The sequence below is a fragment of the Calidris pugnax genome, unplaced genomic scaffold, assembly GCF_001431845.1.
Source record: "Calidris pugnax isolate Ruff unplaced genomic scaffold, ASM143184v1 scaffold75, whole genome shotgun sequence".
NCBI classification, from domain to species: domain Eukaryota; kingdom Metazoa; phylum Chordata; class Aves; order Charadriiformes; family Scolopacidae; genus Calidris; species Calidris pugnax.
The window spans coordinates 1,593,721-1,613,688 of record NW_015090908.1 but is presented as its reverse complement, the minus strand read 5'-3'; the positions used below and the strand labels follow the sequence as shown (position 1 = coordinate 1,613,688).

The following is a 19,968-nucleotide window of genomic DNA, read 5'->3' as shown; positions in this document are numbered from 1 at the left end:
CGGAAAAAAAAAAAACACGCCCCCTTTTCCCCTAAAATCAACTCCCACAACCTGCCACGGTTCCTCACGCCTGCAGAAAGCTGCTCACTGTACAAAAAAAAAGGCTTCAGAAAAAAAGGAAGAAATAATTAAAAAAAACCACTCCCAAAAAAAAAAAAAAAAAAAAAAAAAAAGGAAAATAATATACAAGCGAGAAAACTGGGAGGAAAAAAGGTTTAGATGCTATTGCCGTTCGGAAACAAAACCTGCCAAATAGAAAATAAACATCAGAGTCACACAAACAAGGCTTCTTTAGGGTTCTGTGAAATATCGATATAAAAATTAACAGCAAATTCATAGTCTTTGCTATAAAAAACTCTTTTTTTTTTTTTTTTCTTTGTTAGAAAAGGATCACAACTAAAAACCTTAAATTAAAATACAAATGTTTAGGGTAGTTGCCCAGTGGCTAACGTGTTGGCTTCCTGAAAAACTTTCCAACCTGTCCTCTGAAAGTCCTCGAGTTTCAACCTGGATCCTTTTCCAAAAGCACCTTTTACATTCTAATTCACAAGTCTGTCCCTAGGGAGCTTCCAATGGCTACTGTTATAGTATGCATTTATTACGTATATTTTTCTATAAATGCATCATAAATATTATTTTTATCAATAATTCATAGGAATCCGGTTTCTAAGCTTGGAATATATTTGGAATATACATTATACACATATATATATTTATACCTAACAATTTAAGCAATATCTCATGCTAGTTGCTTTTAATAAAAAGCATTCCAGTCTTAAACCTGCATTTGTGTCTAATACATGCTTCAACAACCAAATTGATAAGTTCAATTGCTAGATAATGTAGAAGAGAGAAAACATTTGAAAATTTGTTTTTTAAAAACGGTTGAATTTCAAAGACCCAACAGTATTTGCCACTTTCTTGGCAACTACCTTAATTATTATTTTTTTTCTTTTTTTTTTTTTTTTTTTTTTTTTTTTGAAACAGCAATGAAAGAAAACAAAACAAATCCAAACTTGTAGACAGTTTTTGGAGACGCTCTCTTCAGCTGATGCCTGCTTCCCACCATCACGCCAGCACAAGTCAAAAAAGTCTTCCTTCCTGATGGCAGTTCTTGGCTTTCCCAACCAGAGGAAAAAAATATTCATGAACTGCTGTGTTCTTTATGGTTTTGTTTGTTTTTGTCGTGGTTTTTTTTTTTAAATTTTTTTTTTTTTTTTTACTTAAGGCATTGTTCCTCAAACTTCAGAAAATCCAGCTGCACCAAATCCATCAATTAAAAAAAAAAAGGCACAAACTCATCTTCAGATGGCTTTGGAGACAATAAAGCCGACTCCATCTGGGCTACCGTTTCCCCCCCTTCTCTTTCCCTTTCCTTTAAGATATAAGACAAGTCCCTCTTTCTCTGCCCCTCCCTGTTTTAAAAATACACCATCTCCCATTGTTCTGGTTTCGACAAGAACGTCGTTGACTCACAGGCAGGCGAGAGCCATTTAAAAAAATCCAAGAAATGAAACTACAAGATGGGTCGAGTGGTTCAAGCCGAGATTGCTGAATCGTGGGTCATCAAATTGTAAGCACCAATTTTACGTTAAGGTTTGTTTGTTTGTTTGTTTTATTTCTGTATGTGTTGTCGTATACGTTGAATCTTTGATTTTCACTCTTTTTTTCTGGCAACTCTGCCAAAGACTTCATGGGCGTCGTTCCCCTTTCTGCTCCCAGCGAGAACCAGAGGAAGAGTGCCCAACGTGTCAGTCCTTTACTGCTCTTCACCTGCATTTTTCTTTTTTCAGCAAATATATACTGTAGACGCATATAGATATGGAGATTTTTTTCGGTTGCTTTGTTTTACACCTGGTTGTCCTTCCGTATTCTGGAAAAAACCATGACAGGACACAGGAATAACAAGAGAAAGCTTCTTGGTAGAGCTTCAAGACGAAGACGAACGAACAGGAGAACTCCAGCTCAAAGGTGAATGCTACAGTGGAGGTTCCTCTTCCATGGGTTCATCATCGGGTCTGAAAAATTTCACAGCCAGGCAGGATGGGGAGGGGATGAAGAGAGAAAAGACGGTTGAGCATGAGAGGGTTGGACAATTTGTGACCTAAGTCTTACACCTTACATTCCCATCACCTTACCACCCAGGTAGTTGTGCTCAGCTGGCTCACCTGGAAATAAAACTTGCCACCGAGAAGGGTTTCTAGGAACAGGACAAGAGGAAATGGGCACAAACTTGCACAGAAGAAGTTCCAGCTAAAGATGAGGAGGAACTTCTTTCCTGTGAGGGTGGCAGAGCCTTGGAAGAGGCTGCCCAGGGAGGCGGTGGGGTCTCCTTCTCTGGAGACATTCAAACCCACCTGCACACGTTCCTGTGGGACCTGCTCTGGGTGGCCCTGCTTTGGCAGGGGGTTGGACTAGATGATCTCCAGAGGTCCCTTCCAACCATTTATCATTCTGTGATTGTATGATTTTAGATAATGTGTTTCCACTTGTGCCACGTTAACATTTTCTGCAGCAAAATCAATTTCTTCTTGCAGTCCAAACCCACGTTCAGCTCCAGTTGGAGCAGAAGGGTCAGGCACGGCGTGCACCTTACTAAGGTCACACACAGAGTGCGTGGCACTGCTGTTCTCCTGCAGCCCAGGAGGGTCTTTAGAAAACCCACAGAGGGCAGGAGCTGCAGGGGACACGTGCAATGGTTAAAAGGAGAGGATTAACCCAGAAGGCTGCCCACCATGGTTTGTCCTGCCTGGGCAAACTGAGATGTGATGATAAATGGGAAGGAAAGCAGCTCACCTCTTCTCAGCTGGCTTCACGCCCACTGACAGGGATGCCATGGCTGTTACTGTCTCTGCCTCCTCGTTCTCACACTTCTGGGCCTCCACCAGGGAATAGCCCACCGTGGAGGCGTAACGCTGGAGTGAATGCCAGTACTTGCCTGGGGAGAGAAGAGGAAGTCAGGGCAACTGCACCATTAACGGGGCCAGCACCGTGCTCCTGCTTTCCCTGGCCCAACAGCAGACAGCTGAGACCTGCCTGGGGAACACTCGTTACACCGGGGAGACCTAATAGCGGCCTTCCAGTACCTGAAGGGGCCTACAGGAAGGCTGGGGAGAGCCTGTTTAGAAAGGCCTGCAGTGACAGGACGAGGGGCAATGGCTTCAAGCTGGAGGGGAACAGATTTAGATTGGAGATGAGGAGAGGGTTCTTCACTGTGAGGGTGGTGGAGCACTGGAACAGGTTGCCCAGGGAGGTGGTTGAGGCCCCATCCCTGGAGATATTCAAGGAGAGGCTCGATGAGGCCCTGGGCAACCTGGTCTAGTTGGGGGTGTCCCTGCTGACTGCGGGGGGGTCGGACTAGATGGCCTTTGGAGGTCCCTTCCGGCCTGGACAACTCTATGATTCTATACACCTATGCAACGTGCAGGGACCATCTCTAGGTCCCAGGGCTGTGGAGAAAGCCCTTCATGGTTCTATCTCAACCAGCAGTGACCTGGCGCCTCTTCCTTGGTAAATGGAGCATTAATATATGGAATTTGAGCAACCTGCTCTGGTGGGAGGTGTCCCTTGCCCAGGGCTGGGGGGTTGGAACTTGATGATCTTTAAGGCCCCTTCCAACCCAAACCATTCTGTGATTCCACGAGTTTCCAAGAGATTGAGGTCTGCTGAACCTCATAGTCTGACGCTCTTCTAAGCGATGCTCTTCCATCAGTTGCTACAATCCCTGAAAAAGGTACCGAATGCTTGATCATGTGAATGATCATCTTTCACACACAGATTCATTTTAGCTGTGCCTGACACGCACTTTGTGTTGGCAACTATCTCCCTTGCTACACGTGTGCCACGGGAGCCCTGGCTTGCAAGGCGAGGTCGGAGAGATGCCTGCAGGCTCCATGCCATGCCATCCTATCAAAAAGCTGGTGCTGCTCTGCTGCTGCATCTTGAAGAGGCAGGTTTTAAATACAAAAGGTACTGAGAGAGCACCTTTGCATCCCTTCAGGACACGCAGGATGTCAAACCAGGGCTGAAGGGCTGTCAGGTTTGGCTAGGGAAGAAGAGTGGGAGGTGGAACGTGGATTTTCAGCAGGACAAAGGAACAACAGGGGTCCAAGCTGCACACAGAGGTGTACAACATCCCTCTGCCTTGATTAAAGGGGGCACTTAGGTGCTCAAAAAAATAATGACATTTCATTTTTCACTTCAAAACCCTCTGGCACTTTTAGACCTAAAGAAAAAAATACATGAGTGGGAAGGATGCTCTCCAGATTTGGACCAGACACCTGCATTCAGTTCCTAACCGCCATGTCCTTGCTACTTTTGTGGGCAAATCACCTAAAACTAACGAAACCAGTCGAAGTTGTATTTATTTTTTGTCTGCACTTTGCCATGTTAAGCATCCTTTTTCAGTGAAAAGAGCAAAAAAGAATGTTTCAGAGGGAGTGAATAAAGGATGTCCCCTTGGCCCACAAGCAGGACACACCGGATTCGTTGGTACCCAAGAAATCACAGCAAGGAGCCTGAAAGGAAGAACCTGTATGGTGAGGCCAGCAGATGGGGAGGAGGGACCCATTGCTTCTGCTGTGTTGGGGAGGAGATCTGAGGGTCTCACTCAAAACCCCTTTTAGTTTACCCCGCTCATTATAAGACAAAATAAAAATATCACTGTCTGGCTTGAAGTTCTGCCACAGAGTTGTTCCATCAGGCCTGAGCATTCGCTCTGCAGAGCAGCTTCTGGAAATGGAATTCACATTTCTAAAGTCACTGGGCATTTTTTTTGGGTGGGAGAGGGTGGGGGGGTAAGCTTTAGAATCTTTTAAGGTCCATTTTTGCCCTAGAAAATGGAGACTAGCCCGCTCCAGTTTTAGACCACAAACATTTGAAGCAGGAAGATGTCAGGACCTAGCCATGGGATTTCCATGTTACTCAGGCTCTTTCACTCCATTCCCCAAGAATGTCCCCAGAAAAGCTTCAATCACAACGATTTTATGCCCCCCCCCAGCTATATAAACGTACAGTATTAGCAACTTCACCTCTTTAACTTTCCACCTTAATGCACAGATGCCCCAGCACAATTTTATGTTAATTGGAGATCCTTGAATTGCTTTGGAAGAGATGAAGGCACACCCTGAAGGGCAGAACGGCCTGTCCGTTGCAGAGATTTTAAAGGTTTTCATACTAACTCTTCCTCAAGTGCCACAGCATCTCCCTGCACGGGCCGTTGCCCACATGTTGCTCCATACACGACTGCACTCATGGCCAGACCACCTCATGGCTCCACCAACCCAGGTCACGGTGCAGCGACCACCTGCCAACCAGCACGGTGGAACTGGACGGTGGAGAAGTCAAACGGGGCATCCCCCAAGGGCAACCCAACGAGGAACCAGCTGGGGGAATGGGGCTGTACTCACTGTGTATCTCGATGACTTTCTCCATCGAATGCACCGCGTTGGCATTGGCTCTCTGCTGGAAAACCTTCTCTGGAAGAGGGTCAAGCTGGAAGAAGAGAGAGGAACGCTGAAGAAATTTTATCTCAAGTTACAGACTTCAAATTAAGCGCGATTTAGCGAGTGGTTCTGTTGTGTCAAGCCTCCACACCCCTCCCCCTGATTCCTATTATCCACCTGTAGCTAAATATCCAAAATATACAAACTTTCTAAGTGCTGTTCCAGCCTGATGCTCCTCCACACTCAAAATGCTGCAGCTCCAACTGGGCTCAGCAGCTGCCTGCAGCCACTGGTGGGGACCACGAAGAGACACCATCACACAGACCACAAAAATAAGGCTGCTTTTACAATGGACCTTTATCAACTATTGCTTGGATCTACCTTTTCGCAAAGTTTTCACTATTAAAACAAGGCGACGTGCAAATAAAAGGGACTTGAGAATAAAGTAATAGCCACATCTCTGGTTTTCCCCTTAAGAAATAAAAGGGGTAGCTTTTTAATTCTTTTAAGTACCTAATCCAGTGTATTTATTAACTCTTAACTGAAAAAATCTGTACCCTAAGAGTAAATAGCCTAATTTTGGTGCAGGGAAACAGCAAACCACTGCTTTAAAGCCCCACTCAGCATGACTATAACTTCAGTCCCCGTCGATGCCTCGTACCAGCTGCTGGGCACAGTGGCAGCAGATCTGTATGCTAATCTTTTTAAAAAAAATTTGCCTTGAAGTTACCAGTGAGGGTCATAATTATGCATTAAAAATTAGGCTCTTTGATGCTGGCTTCTTTCGTTTGCTCTTTAAGGAACAAGGTGACACCAAGAACATGCTGCTGGTATGGAGACCTTCAGCCCAAAGATGGCACAGAAAATGTGCAGTGTAAATGTACATAACAGGCAGGTATCCCTCTGGGCTTGGCTGCTTTTATGCAGTGATTTTTTTAGTGATGATGCTCCTTGTTTGTTGTGTGGGTGTCTATTTTTGTCAGTGAGGTTGACGGTTGGACAAGATGATCTTTAAGGTCCCTTCCAACCTAGAAGATTCTGTGATTCTATAAATGCAAATGGCACATAAATGATTTCTGTTTTGCTCTAACATCCATCCCACTCTCAAAAAAAGCAGTGCTGCCTTTGCTACTGTTGAAAAAAAAACAACTAAATCAAACCACTAATTACAATTTATGTAGGAAGGAACATGGGATGATAAAAGTATCTTCATTTTGCTAGAGAGAAATGAATTAGGAAAAGCCATTCTAAAGAAGCTTCTTGAGATCCTTCTCCGGTTATTCCTCTAAGTCCATCTCCAGTTTCAGTGCAGCAAAGCCCTGTGGTGTGGATCTCCCTGTAGAAGCCTGTACAGAAACCCATGGGGGCACCACGACGTTGATGGGGTTGCCTTGGAGGGCTGTAAGGACCACGTGCTGGTTTGGATGCGGTTCCCACCAGTGAACCCACACTGCTCCAGTCCGTGGGTGTGAAATCAGCAATCCAGGCAAGGAGGTGGTTTTGCCACCAGAGCTACCTCTCTGTGAGAGGTCTTGGCCATCCCAGTGGTATTAGTCAGGGAGCACATCTCTGCCGACTGAGTGGTGCTGGCTCAGCAGTAGCATAGGACCACGCTTTCATCAGGACAGTTGTTTTAAAGAAAGAAGCAAAATCACTCCTAAATTAATAGTGCTCAAGAGCAAAAAGCTTCTGCAGACCTGAGACTTGCTATGTCTCAGGGCCACGAGGATGATCAGGGGGATGGAGCACCTCTGCTACGAGGACAGGCTGAGGGAGCTGGGGTTGTTCAGCCTGGAGAAGAGGAGGCTCCGGGGAGACCTCATAGCAGCCTTCCAGTACCTGAGGGGGGGCTACAGGAAGGCTGGGGAGAGCCTGTTTAGAAAGGCCTGTAGTGACAGGACGAGGGGCAATGGCTTCAAGCTGGAGGGGAACAGATTTAGACTGGAGATGAGGAGAGGGTTCTTCACTGTGAGGGTGGTGGAGCACTGGAACAGGTTGCCCAGGGAGGTGGTTGAGGCCCCTTCCCTGGAGATATTCAAGGAGAGGCTCGACGAGGCCCTGGGCAACCTGGTCTAGTTGGGGGTGTCCCTGCTGACTGCGGGGAGGTCGGACTAGATGGAACCTGTATGGTGAGGCCAGCAGATGGGGAGGAGGGACCCATTGCTTCTGCTGTGTTGGGGAGGAGATCTGAGGGTCTCACTCAAAACCCCTTTTAGTTTACCCCGCTCATTATAAGACAAAATAAAAATATCACTGTCTGGCTTGAAGTTCTGCCACAGAGTTGTTCCATCAGGCCTGAGCATTCGCTCTGCAGAGCAGCTTCTGGAAATGGAATTCACATTTCTAAAGTCACTGGGCATTTTTTTTGGGTGGGAGAGGGTGGGGGAGTAAACTTTAGAATCTTTTAAGGTCCATTTTTGCCCTAGAAAATGGAGACTAGCCCACTCCAGTTTCAGACCACAAACATTTGAAAGAGGAAGATGTCAGGACCTAGCCGTGGGATTTCCATGTTACTCAGGCTCTCTCACTCCATTCCCCAAGAATCTCCCCAGAAAAGCTTCAACCACGATGATTTTATGCCCCCCACCCCCAGCTATACTGCCAGGGCTCTGCCACCCTCAAACTCTAACTCCAGATCTCCCTTCAGCAATGAAGGACATCACTTGTCCCATTTCATGAAAGCACTCAGCAGTCAGGGCAGGGGTATGGGAATGAGAGAACAAGGAATACAAGAGAAGTGCTCTCTCCCTGCTTGATGGTGTCTCCCCCTATTTTCTAGGAGATCTTTTCCAGGAGATATTTTCCTTTCACCTGCAGCTTTCTCTCAGTATGAAAAAGAGAAATTAGATCAACACCCTGAAAACTGCATCCTTCTTCATGTTTTTTGTTTGGGTTTTTTTTAACCCTGCTTGTTCAGGAGGTGGGTGCCACGGGGCAGCAAGCCAGGGCTCTTCTGATAACAGAAAACATCAGTAGAGACCACAAGCCTTGAACACTCTCCTTCATCAAGACCACAGGGGTCACATCCCCACCAAAGTCTGTCCTGCACGCACGCACGTCCTCTCCCAGAGGAAGGCCACCTACAGCACCACTGGAAGGGTTGGTTTAGCTTTTATTTGCCTTCCTTTAATAAATAAACCCAAGAAAAGGAGAACATCACCTTCAATTGGGCTACTTCTCTCACCTTGAGACAACAGTCCTCTGAAAAGCTAAAACTGATCCCTTGCTCTTCATGGAGTTACTAAACCTTTTGTTGTGTGTAAGATGCTTGCTTCGATTCCCACTGGGCAAAAAATTTGGGGTTAAAACCAATGCACAGTTATTAGTTTGTTGGCTCTTTTTGGTTTTTTTCCGAAGAGCCAGCGAAGACCCTCATATACATTTGTGTGGCTCCTGCTGTCCTTTGGAAACAGCAGCAGCAGAGTGATAGGATTTCCTGCTCAGGAAAAGTAGATGGATCTGCAGCACAGATCTTCCAATTGATTAAAAAAAATAAAATAAAAAAAATTTGCAAAAAAGTTTTTTTTTAACTATTAAACTGTGGCTGCTTCTTTACTGGGGGGTATCCCTGGATGGACCTTGACCACTATTTTCAGACAGAATGAACAGCTCTTGGTTTGGATACCCCACCTTGGAGGTCTGTGATGAATTCACGTTCCTTGTGGAGAACCCAGGAGGGCAGGAAAGAGAGAAATGAGCTTGGAGATCATCAGCTCCGCTGAATGTCTTTTCATGAGTATTTAGGTGGTTGTGAGATGCCTCAAGCTCATGTGAATCAAATCCAAGATGTTGGCCATGTACGTGAGCCAAGCAGAGCTGCTCTGCTGGGACATCCTTACCTACCATAGATGGGGCTTGACCACTATTTTCAGACAGAATGAACAGCTCTTGGTTTGGATACCCCACCTTGGAGGTCTGTGATGACTTCACCTTCCTTGTGGAGAACCCAGGAGGGCAGGAAAGAAAGAGAGAAATGAGCTTGGAGATCATCAGCTCCGCTGAATGTCTTTTCATGAGTATTTAGGTGGTTGTGAGATGCCTCAAGCTCATGTGAATCAAATCCAAGATGTTGGCCATGTACGTGAGCCAAGCAGAGCTGCTCTGCTGGGACATCCTTACCTACCATAGATGGGGCTTGACCACTATTTTCAGACAGAATGAACAGCTCTTGGTTTGGATACCCCACCTTGGAGGTCTGTGATGACTTCACCTTCCTTGTGGAGAACCCAGGAGGGCAGGAAAGAAAGAGAGAAATGAGCTTGGAGATCATCAGCTCTGCTGAATGTCTTTTCATGAGTATTTAGGTGGTTGTGAGATGCCTTGTGCTATTGTGAATCAAATCCAAGATGTTGGCCATGTACGTGGGCCAAGCAGAGCTGCTCTGCTGGGACATCCTTCCCTACCATGCAGATGCCCCTGCTGTGCCAGAGGAAACCAATATTCTGCACGGTGTTATCTCTTGAAAGGAAATAATGCCATCTCCTTCCCTTGGAAGACCTTTTCATAATTTTGCAAATTTTTTTTATTTTAATTTTTTTTTTCAATAGATTGGAAGATCTGTGCTGCAGATCCATCTACTTTCCTGAGCAGGAAATCCTATCACTCTGCTGCTGCTGTTTCCAAAGGACGGCAGGAGCCACACATATGTATATTAGATGTATATTCAGAAAAAAAACCCAAACCTGACTCCCTTCAGCAATGAAGGACATCGCTTGTCCCATTTCATGAAAGCACTCAGCAGTCAGGGCAGGGGTATGGGAATGAGAGAACAAGGAAAGCAAGAGAAATGCTCTCTCCTTGCTTGATGGTGTCTCCCCCAACAAACTAATAACCGTGCGTTGGTTTTAAGCCAACCTCACCTGGTAGTAACTCATTTCACATCAAAATCATAGAATTATGAATCATAGAATCATAGAGTTGCCCAGGCCGGAAGGGACCTCCAAAGGCCATCTAGTCTGACCTCCCCGCAGTCAGCAGGGACACCCCCAACTAGACCAGGTTGCCCAGGGCCTCCTCGAGCCTCACCTTGAATATCTCCAGGGATGGGGCCTCAACCACCTCCCTGGGCAACCTGTTCCAGTGCTCCACCACCCTCACAGTGAAGAACCCTCTCCTCATCTCCAGTCTAAATCTGTTCCCCTCCAGTTTGAAGCCATTGCCCCTCGTCCTGTCACTGCAGGCCTTTCTAAACAGGCTCTCCCCAGCCTTCCTGTAGGCTCTCTTCAGGTACTGGAAGGCTGCTATTAGGTCTCCCCGGAGCCTCCTCTTCTCCAGGCTGAACAACCCCAGCTCCCTCAGCCTGTCCTCGTAGCAGAGGTGCTCCATCCCCCTGATCATCCTTGTGGCCCTCCTCTGGACCCTCTCCATCAGGTCCATGTCCTTCTTATATCGAGGGCTCCAGACCTGCACACAATACTCCAGGTGAGGTCTCACCAGAGCAAAGCAAAGTGGCAGAATCCCCTCTCTGGACCTGCTGGCAACGCATCTTTTGATGCAGCCCAGGATGGGATTGGCCTTCTGGGCTGCAGCTGCCCACTGCCTGCTCATGTCCAGCTTCTCATCCACCAGCACCCCCAAGTCCCTTTCCTCAGGGCTGCATATAATCTGCTGTAAAGCGAAAGCTCTGTTTTAATTTCCTGGACAGTTGGGAATAAGCTGGCTCTTGCCTTTGCGCAACGCTTTTTTCCGAAGCAGGAGTTTCAATCTCTGCCAGGGAAAGGTTTTGGGGACTGGCACCGTTTTCCCCTCATTTCCTACCGTTTCCCTCTGAAACTCTGAACCTCCCTGCAGCCAGCCAGCCCCCTGTCCATCTGCACACAGGCACAACCTGTCTGACACGCCGTATATCAAACCTCATCAAAGCGCCGGGGGACAAGGCAACGGCGGTTCCCTCCGACTGCCTTGCCTTAAAAAGATTTTTATAAAAAAGACCTTGATAAAAACTAGCGTTTCCTGCTTTTTGATGTGCCAGTCGGGGAACTTTATCACGGTATCTGGCGCAGTCTTACAGCCCACCTAGGAAAAGTGAGAACAGGTCCATCTTTTTAAGTGTTTTAAAGCGCCTTATAGCTGTCCTGATTCGGTGTTTTAAAAAAAAGAAATGATGTTTTTTTTTTTTTAAAGTATCAATATTCACTCTGCTAAATGAAACCACTCAGGCAAGTCGACAACATCCAAGTGCTGAGTTCTCCCCAAAGCCTCACGCTTCCCAACGTGTTTGTGGCTTGGGTTAAGTGGTTATTGATGGCACGCAGACCCTCACACCACATGGTGGTCCCCCTGCCCGCGTGGTTGGAGCACGTTCAGCCAGAGGGATGACATCCTCCGCGCGTCATTTCCTCTGCCTCCCCTTCAAAGCTCATCCATCTGCACCCAAACGTGGATGGAGCCAGAGGAATGGCCTGTGGTGACAACAGTTCCCATCAGCTGAGGACAGGCTGGCATGCTGGACCAAGCTGGGAGCCTTCTTCAGAACTGCCTGGCCAAGCACGAGGAGCAGATGCTCTCTGGATGCTTGGAGATGGGATGAGGGATGACTGAAGCAGATGCTTTTGATGAATCCCAGGTGTTTCACCTCTTGGGCTGGTTAGTGAGGTTAACCCGGGCACTGTTGCCCTTGGTTTGGAGTGTGAACACGGCAAGACAGAGCGCCTTGCCAAAAGGCTGGCAGTCAGTCGGAGCTGATCTGCTCCTCCATGCAGACCCAAACCTCCTGCTCCAAAGTCCCAGACCTGAGAAAAGCTGATGGTCACTGAACTGCAGGTGTGAGGAGGAGCTCACGGTGACTCACCACCATCCCCAGAGGTCGGCTACCACCGGAGGCAGACCCAGAGCTGAAACACTGCTTGGCTTCTCCTGTCTTTGGTGCTCCACCTTTAGATCACGGAATTGTCAGAGTTGGAAGGGACCTTCTAGAGATCATCCAGTCCAACTCCCCTGCCAAAGCAGGGCTGCCCAGAGCACATCACTCAGGAGCATCCAGGCGGGGCTTGAAGATCTCCAGAGAGGGGGACTCCACACCCTCCCTGGGCAGCCTCTGCCAGGGCTCTGCCACCCTCACCCCAAACAAGTTCTTCCTCACATTGGAGTGGAACTTCCCATGGTCCAGCTTGTGCCCGTTGCCCCTCGTCCTGTCGCTGGGAACGACTGAAGAGTCCATCTCCATCCTCCTTGAATTCACCCTTTAGATACTTATAAATAAGGTCTCCCCTCAGCCTTCTCTTCTCCAGGCTCAAGAGCCCCAGCTCTCTCAGCCTTTCCTCATCAGGGAGATGCTCCAATCCCTCCATCATCTCTGTTGCCCTACGCTGGACTCTCTCCAGCAGTTCCCTGTCTCTCTTGAACTGGGGAGCCCAGAACTGGAGGCAGGATTCCAGTTGTGGCCTCCCCAGTGCAGAGCAGAGGGGGAGAATGACCTCCCTCCACTTCCTGGCCACACTCTTCCCTACGCAGCCCAGGATCCCATTGGCCTCTTGGCCACAAGGGCCCATTGCTGGCTCATGGAAAGTGTGCTATCTACCAGGACTCCCAGATCTTTCTCCTCAGTGACCTAGATGATGACCACATCTCCTGCCTCAGCTCCTGCACCAAGGGGTTCTTCAGCAAAGACTGTGATGAGAGATGCTGGTTGTGCTCTCCAAGGCAGGTGAAAGCTTTAGAAGGAACCTCCTTCCTTCACCATCTGACAGGTAGACGGATTTCTCTCCTTGTGATAGAGACAACTGCCTTCAGACATCTGCTAGATTAGAGGTCATCTCAGCAGGCTCCTTGTGTCCTTTGGAGATATGCTTGTTTCCACAAGGTACTGCGGGCAATCTCTTAATTAAGGAGGCAGCCTAAAAATATTCAAACACACTAGCCAAGCCATTAATACTGCCCAAGGTTTCACACTCACCCCCAACTTCAAATCGGTGTGGTTGCTTTCCCCCAAGGTTGAAATTTTTAGCTTTATGTAGCCTAAGTGCTGCTGTTTTAACTCATGCTATCAACCCTCAACGATTGTTCTGAACAGGTCCAGAGGTCCTGCTATACCAGGACACCCACAGCAGATACTGAGCGGGGATGGTGCCCGGTGCTGCAGGCTGAGCAAAGACCTGCTTCTCTGAGCAAGGTGGAAAATCGATGCAAGGCACTTTTGCAGTCTGTCGTGCCCATCCAAGACTCAACCATTTGGATTTTATGTGGAGAATAGGTGTCCAAAAAGTAGAGTCAGTCAGGTTGGAAAGGACATTTAAGGTGATTGAGACCAATTGTTGACTGAGCACTGCCAGGTCCACCACTGAACCGTGTCACCAAGCACCACAAACACACCAATGAAAAAAAATCAGACCAATGAACCAGAAGGCAGGTTTGACCCAAACTAATGAGTTACTCATACTCAAAACCCCACCAATTATACAGAAAAATTCCTCTTGAACAGAAGTGTATGCAACAGTATGGACATCGCAGATGCACCAAGAGCCCCAGTCTGGGATTTGGCTGCTGGTAACTGATTTCTGTATTTCCTTGTTGCCATAATTCTGCAGTATTCAACTGTGAATTCCCCGAGCCCAAAGACATGTCAAATGCCACCACTCTGAACTTTTTCACTATCAACCACACTGGAAGAAACGTAGGCATGAGCTGCTTGCCTGGTGGCAGCTAGAGGAGATGCTGATAGCCAGGCTGCATCAAGGAGGAACGGGCACAGGGAATCTGAATAATTTCTTCCTTAACCCCACTGACACCAAAAGTATGTGTGTATGAAAGGCAGAAAAGCTGATAGCCAGGCTGCATCAAGGAGGAACGGGCACAGGGAATCTGAATAATTTCTTCCTTAACCCCACTGACACCAAAAGTGTGTGTGTGAAAGGCAGAAAAACGAAAGTATCTAAAGTTTCCTCTGTAGGAAAATACCCTGACCTCTCCAGAACCCAAAACCTAGATTTCCCTGGTGCATTTCTCTCTCTTGCTCCTATCTGGCAACCACACGTGCCGGCCTTTCCGGCCAACTTCTGTAACACAGCTGAGGTTTCTGCAACACACCAACGTGCTGAAGACAGAAAATACACCACCAAGGGAAAAATACAGTTGAAAACAACGACAAGCCCAACGGAACAGGTCCAGGCTGCAGTAGTAGAGAGGGGGTCTGCAAAGAGACTGGCTCGTATCAAGAACAGTGTGGCCAGCAGGAGTAGGGAAGTCATCGTGCCTCTGTAACTCGGCACTGGTGAGGCCTCACCTCGAGGGCTGGGTTCAGTTCTGGGCCCCTCACTACAGGAAGGACATTGAAGTGCTGGAGCGTGTCCAGAGGAGAGCCACCAAGCTGGGGAGGGGTCTGGAGAACAAGTCCTACGAGGAGAGGCTGAGGGAACTGGGCATGTTTAGTTTGGAGAAGAGGAGGCTGAGGGGAGACCTCATTGCCCTCTACAACTCCCTGAAAGGAGGGTGTAGAGAGGCAGGTGTTGGCCTCTTCTCCCAAAGGACGAACGACAAGACCAGAGGAAATGGTCTGAAGTTGGGGCAGGGGAGGTTTAGATTAGATATTAGAAAGAATTACTTTACTGAGAGAGTGGTCAGGCCCTGGAACAGCCTGTCCAGGGAGGTGGTGGAGTCACCATCCCTGGAGGTATTTAAGAAACGTATAGACATGGCTCTTCAGGGCATGCTCCAGTGCCCAAGGTTATTGGTTTATGGTGAGGTGTCGAGTGTGGGGTTTAGTTGGTGGGTGCGGTGTTTTTGGTGGGCGTTTGGTGTGGTGTGTTTTGTATTTGTTTGGTGGTGTGGTTTTTTTGTGTTTTTTTTTGTTTGGTTTTTTTTGTTTTTTTTTTTTGTGGTTGGACTCGATGATCTCAGAGGTCCCTTCAAACCACTAAGATTCTGTGATTCTGTGAGACAGGAAGGCTTGGACGACGACTCCAGAAAGAAACTAAACGAGTTTAGTTAAGCATAAAGAGCAGAAAGCAAAGTGTTTGGATAGAGAATAAAACCAAATTCAACCCTTATAATACAGATTGCCAAGCGGTGGTAGTTTTGAAACAAATAAAGCATACACTCTTGTGTCAAAAGGACCCGATTCAATGTTAAAAATGTGGTGGGTTGACCGTTTTGGAGGATGAGAAGCCCAAATTCAAGGAAGGTGGAGATTTTTGCCCGTCTCCTTTACCTCGTTTCCCAGCAAAGCAGAAACACAGGCTTCCGAGGCGTCGCAGATGGCAGTCAGGTCGTGGCCTCCTTCCAGAGCGAGGACAATGCGACCCCCGGCCAGGCCCATCAGCTGCTTCGTCAGGTACCCGAAGCCTGGAACGAAAAAAATGAAAAAAAAGAGGCAATGGAAGAGAAGGGCAAAGGTTGCTGCTGGAACCAGGCTCCTGGCAAAGGATCAAAGAACCGCAGAAAGGAATTACATCACATTAAAAAACCCACGAGGGATCTGAAAGGACTCAAGGCCTAATAGAAGCCAGGTTGGATTTTAATGCTCTCCTTGCAGAATTCCCCCCCTCCGGAGGGGCTCAGACCCCCATCTCCCCCCCCACCCCCAATTTCGCTGGAGTTTACCCCAGGTGAGAAGCACTGCCACCCTCCCCACCACCCCTAAAAACAATCCCAGCAGCACACACCTCCTTTGGAAGGAAGGAAACTGGGGGGAAGGAGGTGGCTTTTCGCCCCGCTTTGGAAGATGCAAAGTCAGAGGAGTCATGGGGGAGGGAGGGGGGAGAAATGGAGGAGGAGAAGGGGGAAATCAGTAAAATTGCTGCCGGTGCTTTCAGTTGTGATAGCAGCATCGGAGCGCCCCAGAGATATTTGACATCTAGTCCTTAACAAACGTTTCTTCCTGTATATAATGTGCTATAAAAATTCCTGGGGCACCCAGGACTTTGATCATACGACACACAATACATTTCTGCCCTTTAAACAAAACAGAACCAAGTTGCGAGGATTTTTTTTTTTTTAAAAAAGAAAAAAAAAAAAAAAAGCGCCCTCAAACCAACTTTCCCCCCCCGAAAAAAAAAAAAAAAAAACAAAACCCAAAGTAAAATCCAGGGCATTTTTACTCTCCTGCTTTCTGTTCTGCAGGGACTCCCCCCGCACTTCAAATCGACAAATTAACAGCAAAATAAAAAGATTCACGGCTGAGCCTGTAACTGTTTCATGAGAGAGGCAGAGCATGGGAAATTCACCGAGCAGGTAAACAAGACTTTCTCATTACAAAGTGTTTCTGGACATCTTAAATAACTTGTCTCTTGTAAATCTATTTCACTTTATTATTATATAAAGTTTATGGGTTCGGCTACCTTACAAAGGCTCTGAAGTTCACTGTAGAGAATGAGTTTCCTGGCTGAAATACACTCTTAAAAAATAATAATAAAACCTTTTTGCAAGGAAAACTGTCTTCCTGATTGACTTGAATGAACTGGTGCCAGATAAACCCAGCATAACCAAGGGGAGGGATCTCTCAGTGCATCTCCTGTGCAATGCCAAACATCAGGCACCCCAAGCAAAAAAAGGAGGGCTGTATAATTACTTCAAAAATGAAGAACAAAAAACATCGAGCTTGAATTTTTAATAAGGTATCCTGGAGGAAGCGATGGGCTTCTACTAGCATTCAGGGTACACTGTGTACATCTGGCATTGCCTCTTTCTGCAATTTTGCATTCAGACAAGCACAACTCCCTAATTCAGCAGCTGTCTTCTGCCAAAACGTCACTACAAATGAATTGATAACTTCCTTACTTAATTTAGTTGCGCTTGAAATTGAAATACGCGACGCCACTTGAAAGAAAATGAAGGCTTCAGTGAGACCAAAATATATATGGTACGGAGACAAAACATTTGAAAATTCAAATTAAAACAGTGAAAAGTTTTCCATGGAAATGAACGATCTGAAGATAGAGCCCAAAATGTAAAACCCGCAAATATTGTACTTTTAGTCCCCAGGCCAGCAGCAATTTACACCAGTTTCGGATCTTGGCTCTCGTAAACGCACAACTTACATTTTGCTGAGAGGTTGTATCCTCCAAGAGGTGTGGGATGGCCTTCCACCGCATCGAAACCAGATGACACCAGCACAACATCTGGGGCAAATTCATTGGCGATGGGCATTACTACCGTCCTGCAACAAACATTTAACAACGGCAGACACGTGACTTTGGCTCTTGAACATATGCAGGAAGACTTAAACCACCTTGAACAACCCCCTTATAAAAACCTGGTACTATTATTCTACAGTAGCAAAGCCCTTCTCCTGTTTTCTTACAAGGTGAGAGTTGGACTGGCTTGGTCAACCTCATGTTAAGTTTTTTTCAGCGAGGTCTATTATTTCCTCCATCAACAGCCTCAGGGTTTGCCCAGGGAAGAAAGTTGTCAACGAGGTGTTCAAAAGCCGGGTTGATGTGGTGCTGGGAGGTATGGTTTAGTGATGATGCTCCTTGTTTGTTGTGTGGGTGTCTATTTTTGTCAGTGAGGTTGACGGTTGGACAAGATGATCTTGAAGGTCCCTTCCAACCTAGAAGATTCTGTGATTCTGTATCTTGCTTTACATACAGGGCACAAGGAGATAAGGAGAAAATAACAGGGCATCTGGCATAGGCTGCACAACCATCTGGGAAACCTGCCCCATGGCAACCTTGGTTTGTGGCTCTTGTATCCACGTTCTCCTCCAAAACACCTCCTTGTGCCTTTGCAGCACCTGCAAAGCTATTTATTTTTCCCCTGTTGCGCTTCTCGTTTACCATAATGAAAGGCTAGGGATGCCTCATGGGGCAAAAAGCTCTAATATGCAAATATCCCTCCCAAATACACCTCTCCAAATTCTGGTTCCCCGCCCTCTGCCATTTTGTTTGCCACAAAATGGACCAAATTGCTTAGCATCCATAAACGGCCGCCTGTTAAGGCTGGTATTCAAATGAAACAAGAGGTCTGTGTCTGTGGCTCCCCAGAAAAAGGCCTTTTCCCTCTTTTTTGTTTCTTTTCAATCTACTTCATTTCTGCTCAAAGCCCACACAAGGTTGCAGAAAAACCAAGGAGGTCCACAGAGGGTTGTAAATCTCCATCTCAAGGCCCTTTATACAGAGTAATATTTTCGAAATGATGTTCTTTATTATTAATGTACTCATGGAATCTTGGATGTATCCCTAGGGTAACCTGACCAATGCTGTCCCATGCTGGTACTGAAGATGATAGGATTTCCCCATTTCCCCATCCAAGGAACAGCTACAGACAAGGTGAACTTTCTCAAGCATGATCTGAAAATATTCATATACCCAAGCATGAACCTGTAAATGTCTTTGCATACTCAAGAAAACCTCACTTTTATTGAGTATAGTCATTAGGTGATACTCCCAAAAAGAGAATCATTGCTCACTTTTATTGAGTATAGTCATTAGGTGGTACTCCCCAAAAGAGAACCCATTTCCCCATCCAAGGAACAGCTACAGACAAGGTGAACTTTCTCAAGCATGATCTGAAAATATTCATATACCCAAGCATGAACCTGTAAATGTCTTTGCATACTCAAGAACTACAAAGCTCTCCCCTACACCATATCCCCCACATCTAAACGACTCCTCAACACATCCAGGGATGGAGACTCAGCCCCCTCCCTGGGCAGATTAGGTGGTACTCCCCAAAAGAGAATCATAGAATCACAGGATCATTCAGGTTGGAAAAGACCCTTGGGATCATCGAGTCCAACCATCAACCCCACTCTACAAAGTTCTCCCCTACACCATATCCCCCAACACCACATCTAAACGGCTCTTCAATACATTCAGGGATGGGGACTCAACCCCCTCCCCAGCTCCTTCAATGGCTCTTCATACAATGTTCTCCAGGCCCTTCACCAGCTTCGTTGCCCTCCTCTGCCCCCGCTCCAGCCCCTCGACATCTCTCTTGGATTGAGGTGCCCAAAACTGAACACAAAATGCCCCCAAAGGTCTGGTTAGTGCTGAAATTGCTCAAGTGCTATCAAGACACCCATAAAAATTCACCCCTCGCTACAACGACATTAAAGAGCCACAAGACACCTGCCAGTGCCAGCAACTTCTATTAGCCCCAACACCCACCAGAGCTCACGCCGTTTTGCCCTCTGTAAAGTTTATCTTAAATAGAGTATTAAGATCTACTTCAAGTGTTGGTCAAACCCATCATGTAGTTTCCTACTTGATGCCACTACTGAGCAGACAGGCACGTTGCAGGACTGGTCAAGGCACTCAGACACTGTGGAGTGCCAAAACAAACAACAAAAAAAAGCCTTCCAGCTTTAAATTTTTGCCAACTAAGTGCAACCTTCCCACCTGCCAGTCCCTGCACAAAGACACAGAAAAACGTTTTAATTCTTCCAAAATCCAAAAGGGGAATTTTATTTTTTTTTTTTCCCTCAAATGAAGCGATTGCCGCGTAAATGTTGTCCTCAGGGAGATGATGATATAAGGAAGACAAAATAGCACCGTTTTTGCTGGTGACTTTACAATCAACAAAAATCTGTGAAGACATTTTAAGTAGAAACCACCTCCTTCACAAAGGACTAAAGCAGCAGTTTCAAAGC

General features: G+C 46.8%; 1 protein-coding gene across 1 annotated transcript in view; it reads right to left on the bottom strand.

Moving 5' to 3' along the window:
• Window positions 1-379: 379 nt before the first annotated feature.
• The window catches only part of HDAC4 (histone deacetylase 4), a 283,789-nt gene continuing 264,200 nt past the window's right edge, over window positions 380-19,968 (bottom strand). The window contains exons 22-26 of the mRNA XM_014949239.1: window positions 17,417-17,535; window positions 15,589-15,722; window positions 5,409-5,493; window positions 2,797-2,938; window positions 380-2,018 (exon numbers count right to left, since the gene is read on the bottom strand). Of these exons, the coding sequence (XP_014804725.1) occupies window positions 1,979-2,018; window positions 2,797-2,938; window positions 5,409-5,493; window positions 15,589-15,722; window positions 17,417-17,535 (520 nt within the window). The 3' untranslated portion in view covers window positions 380-1,978. The remainder of the gene's footprint in view (window positions 2,019-2,796; window positions 2,939-5,408; window positions 5,494-15,588; window positions 15,723-17,416; window positions 17,536-19,968) is intronic.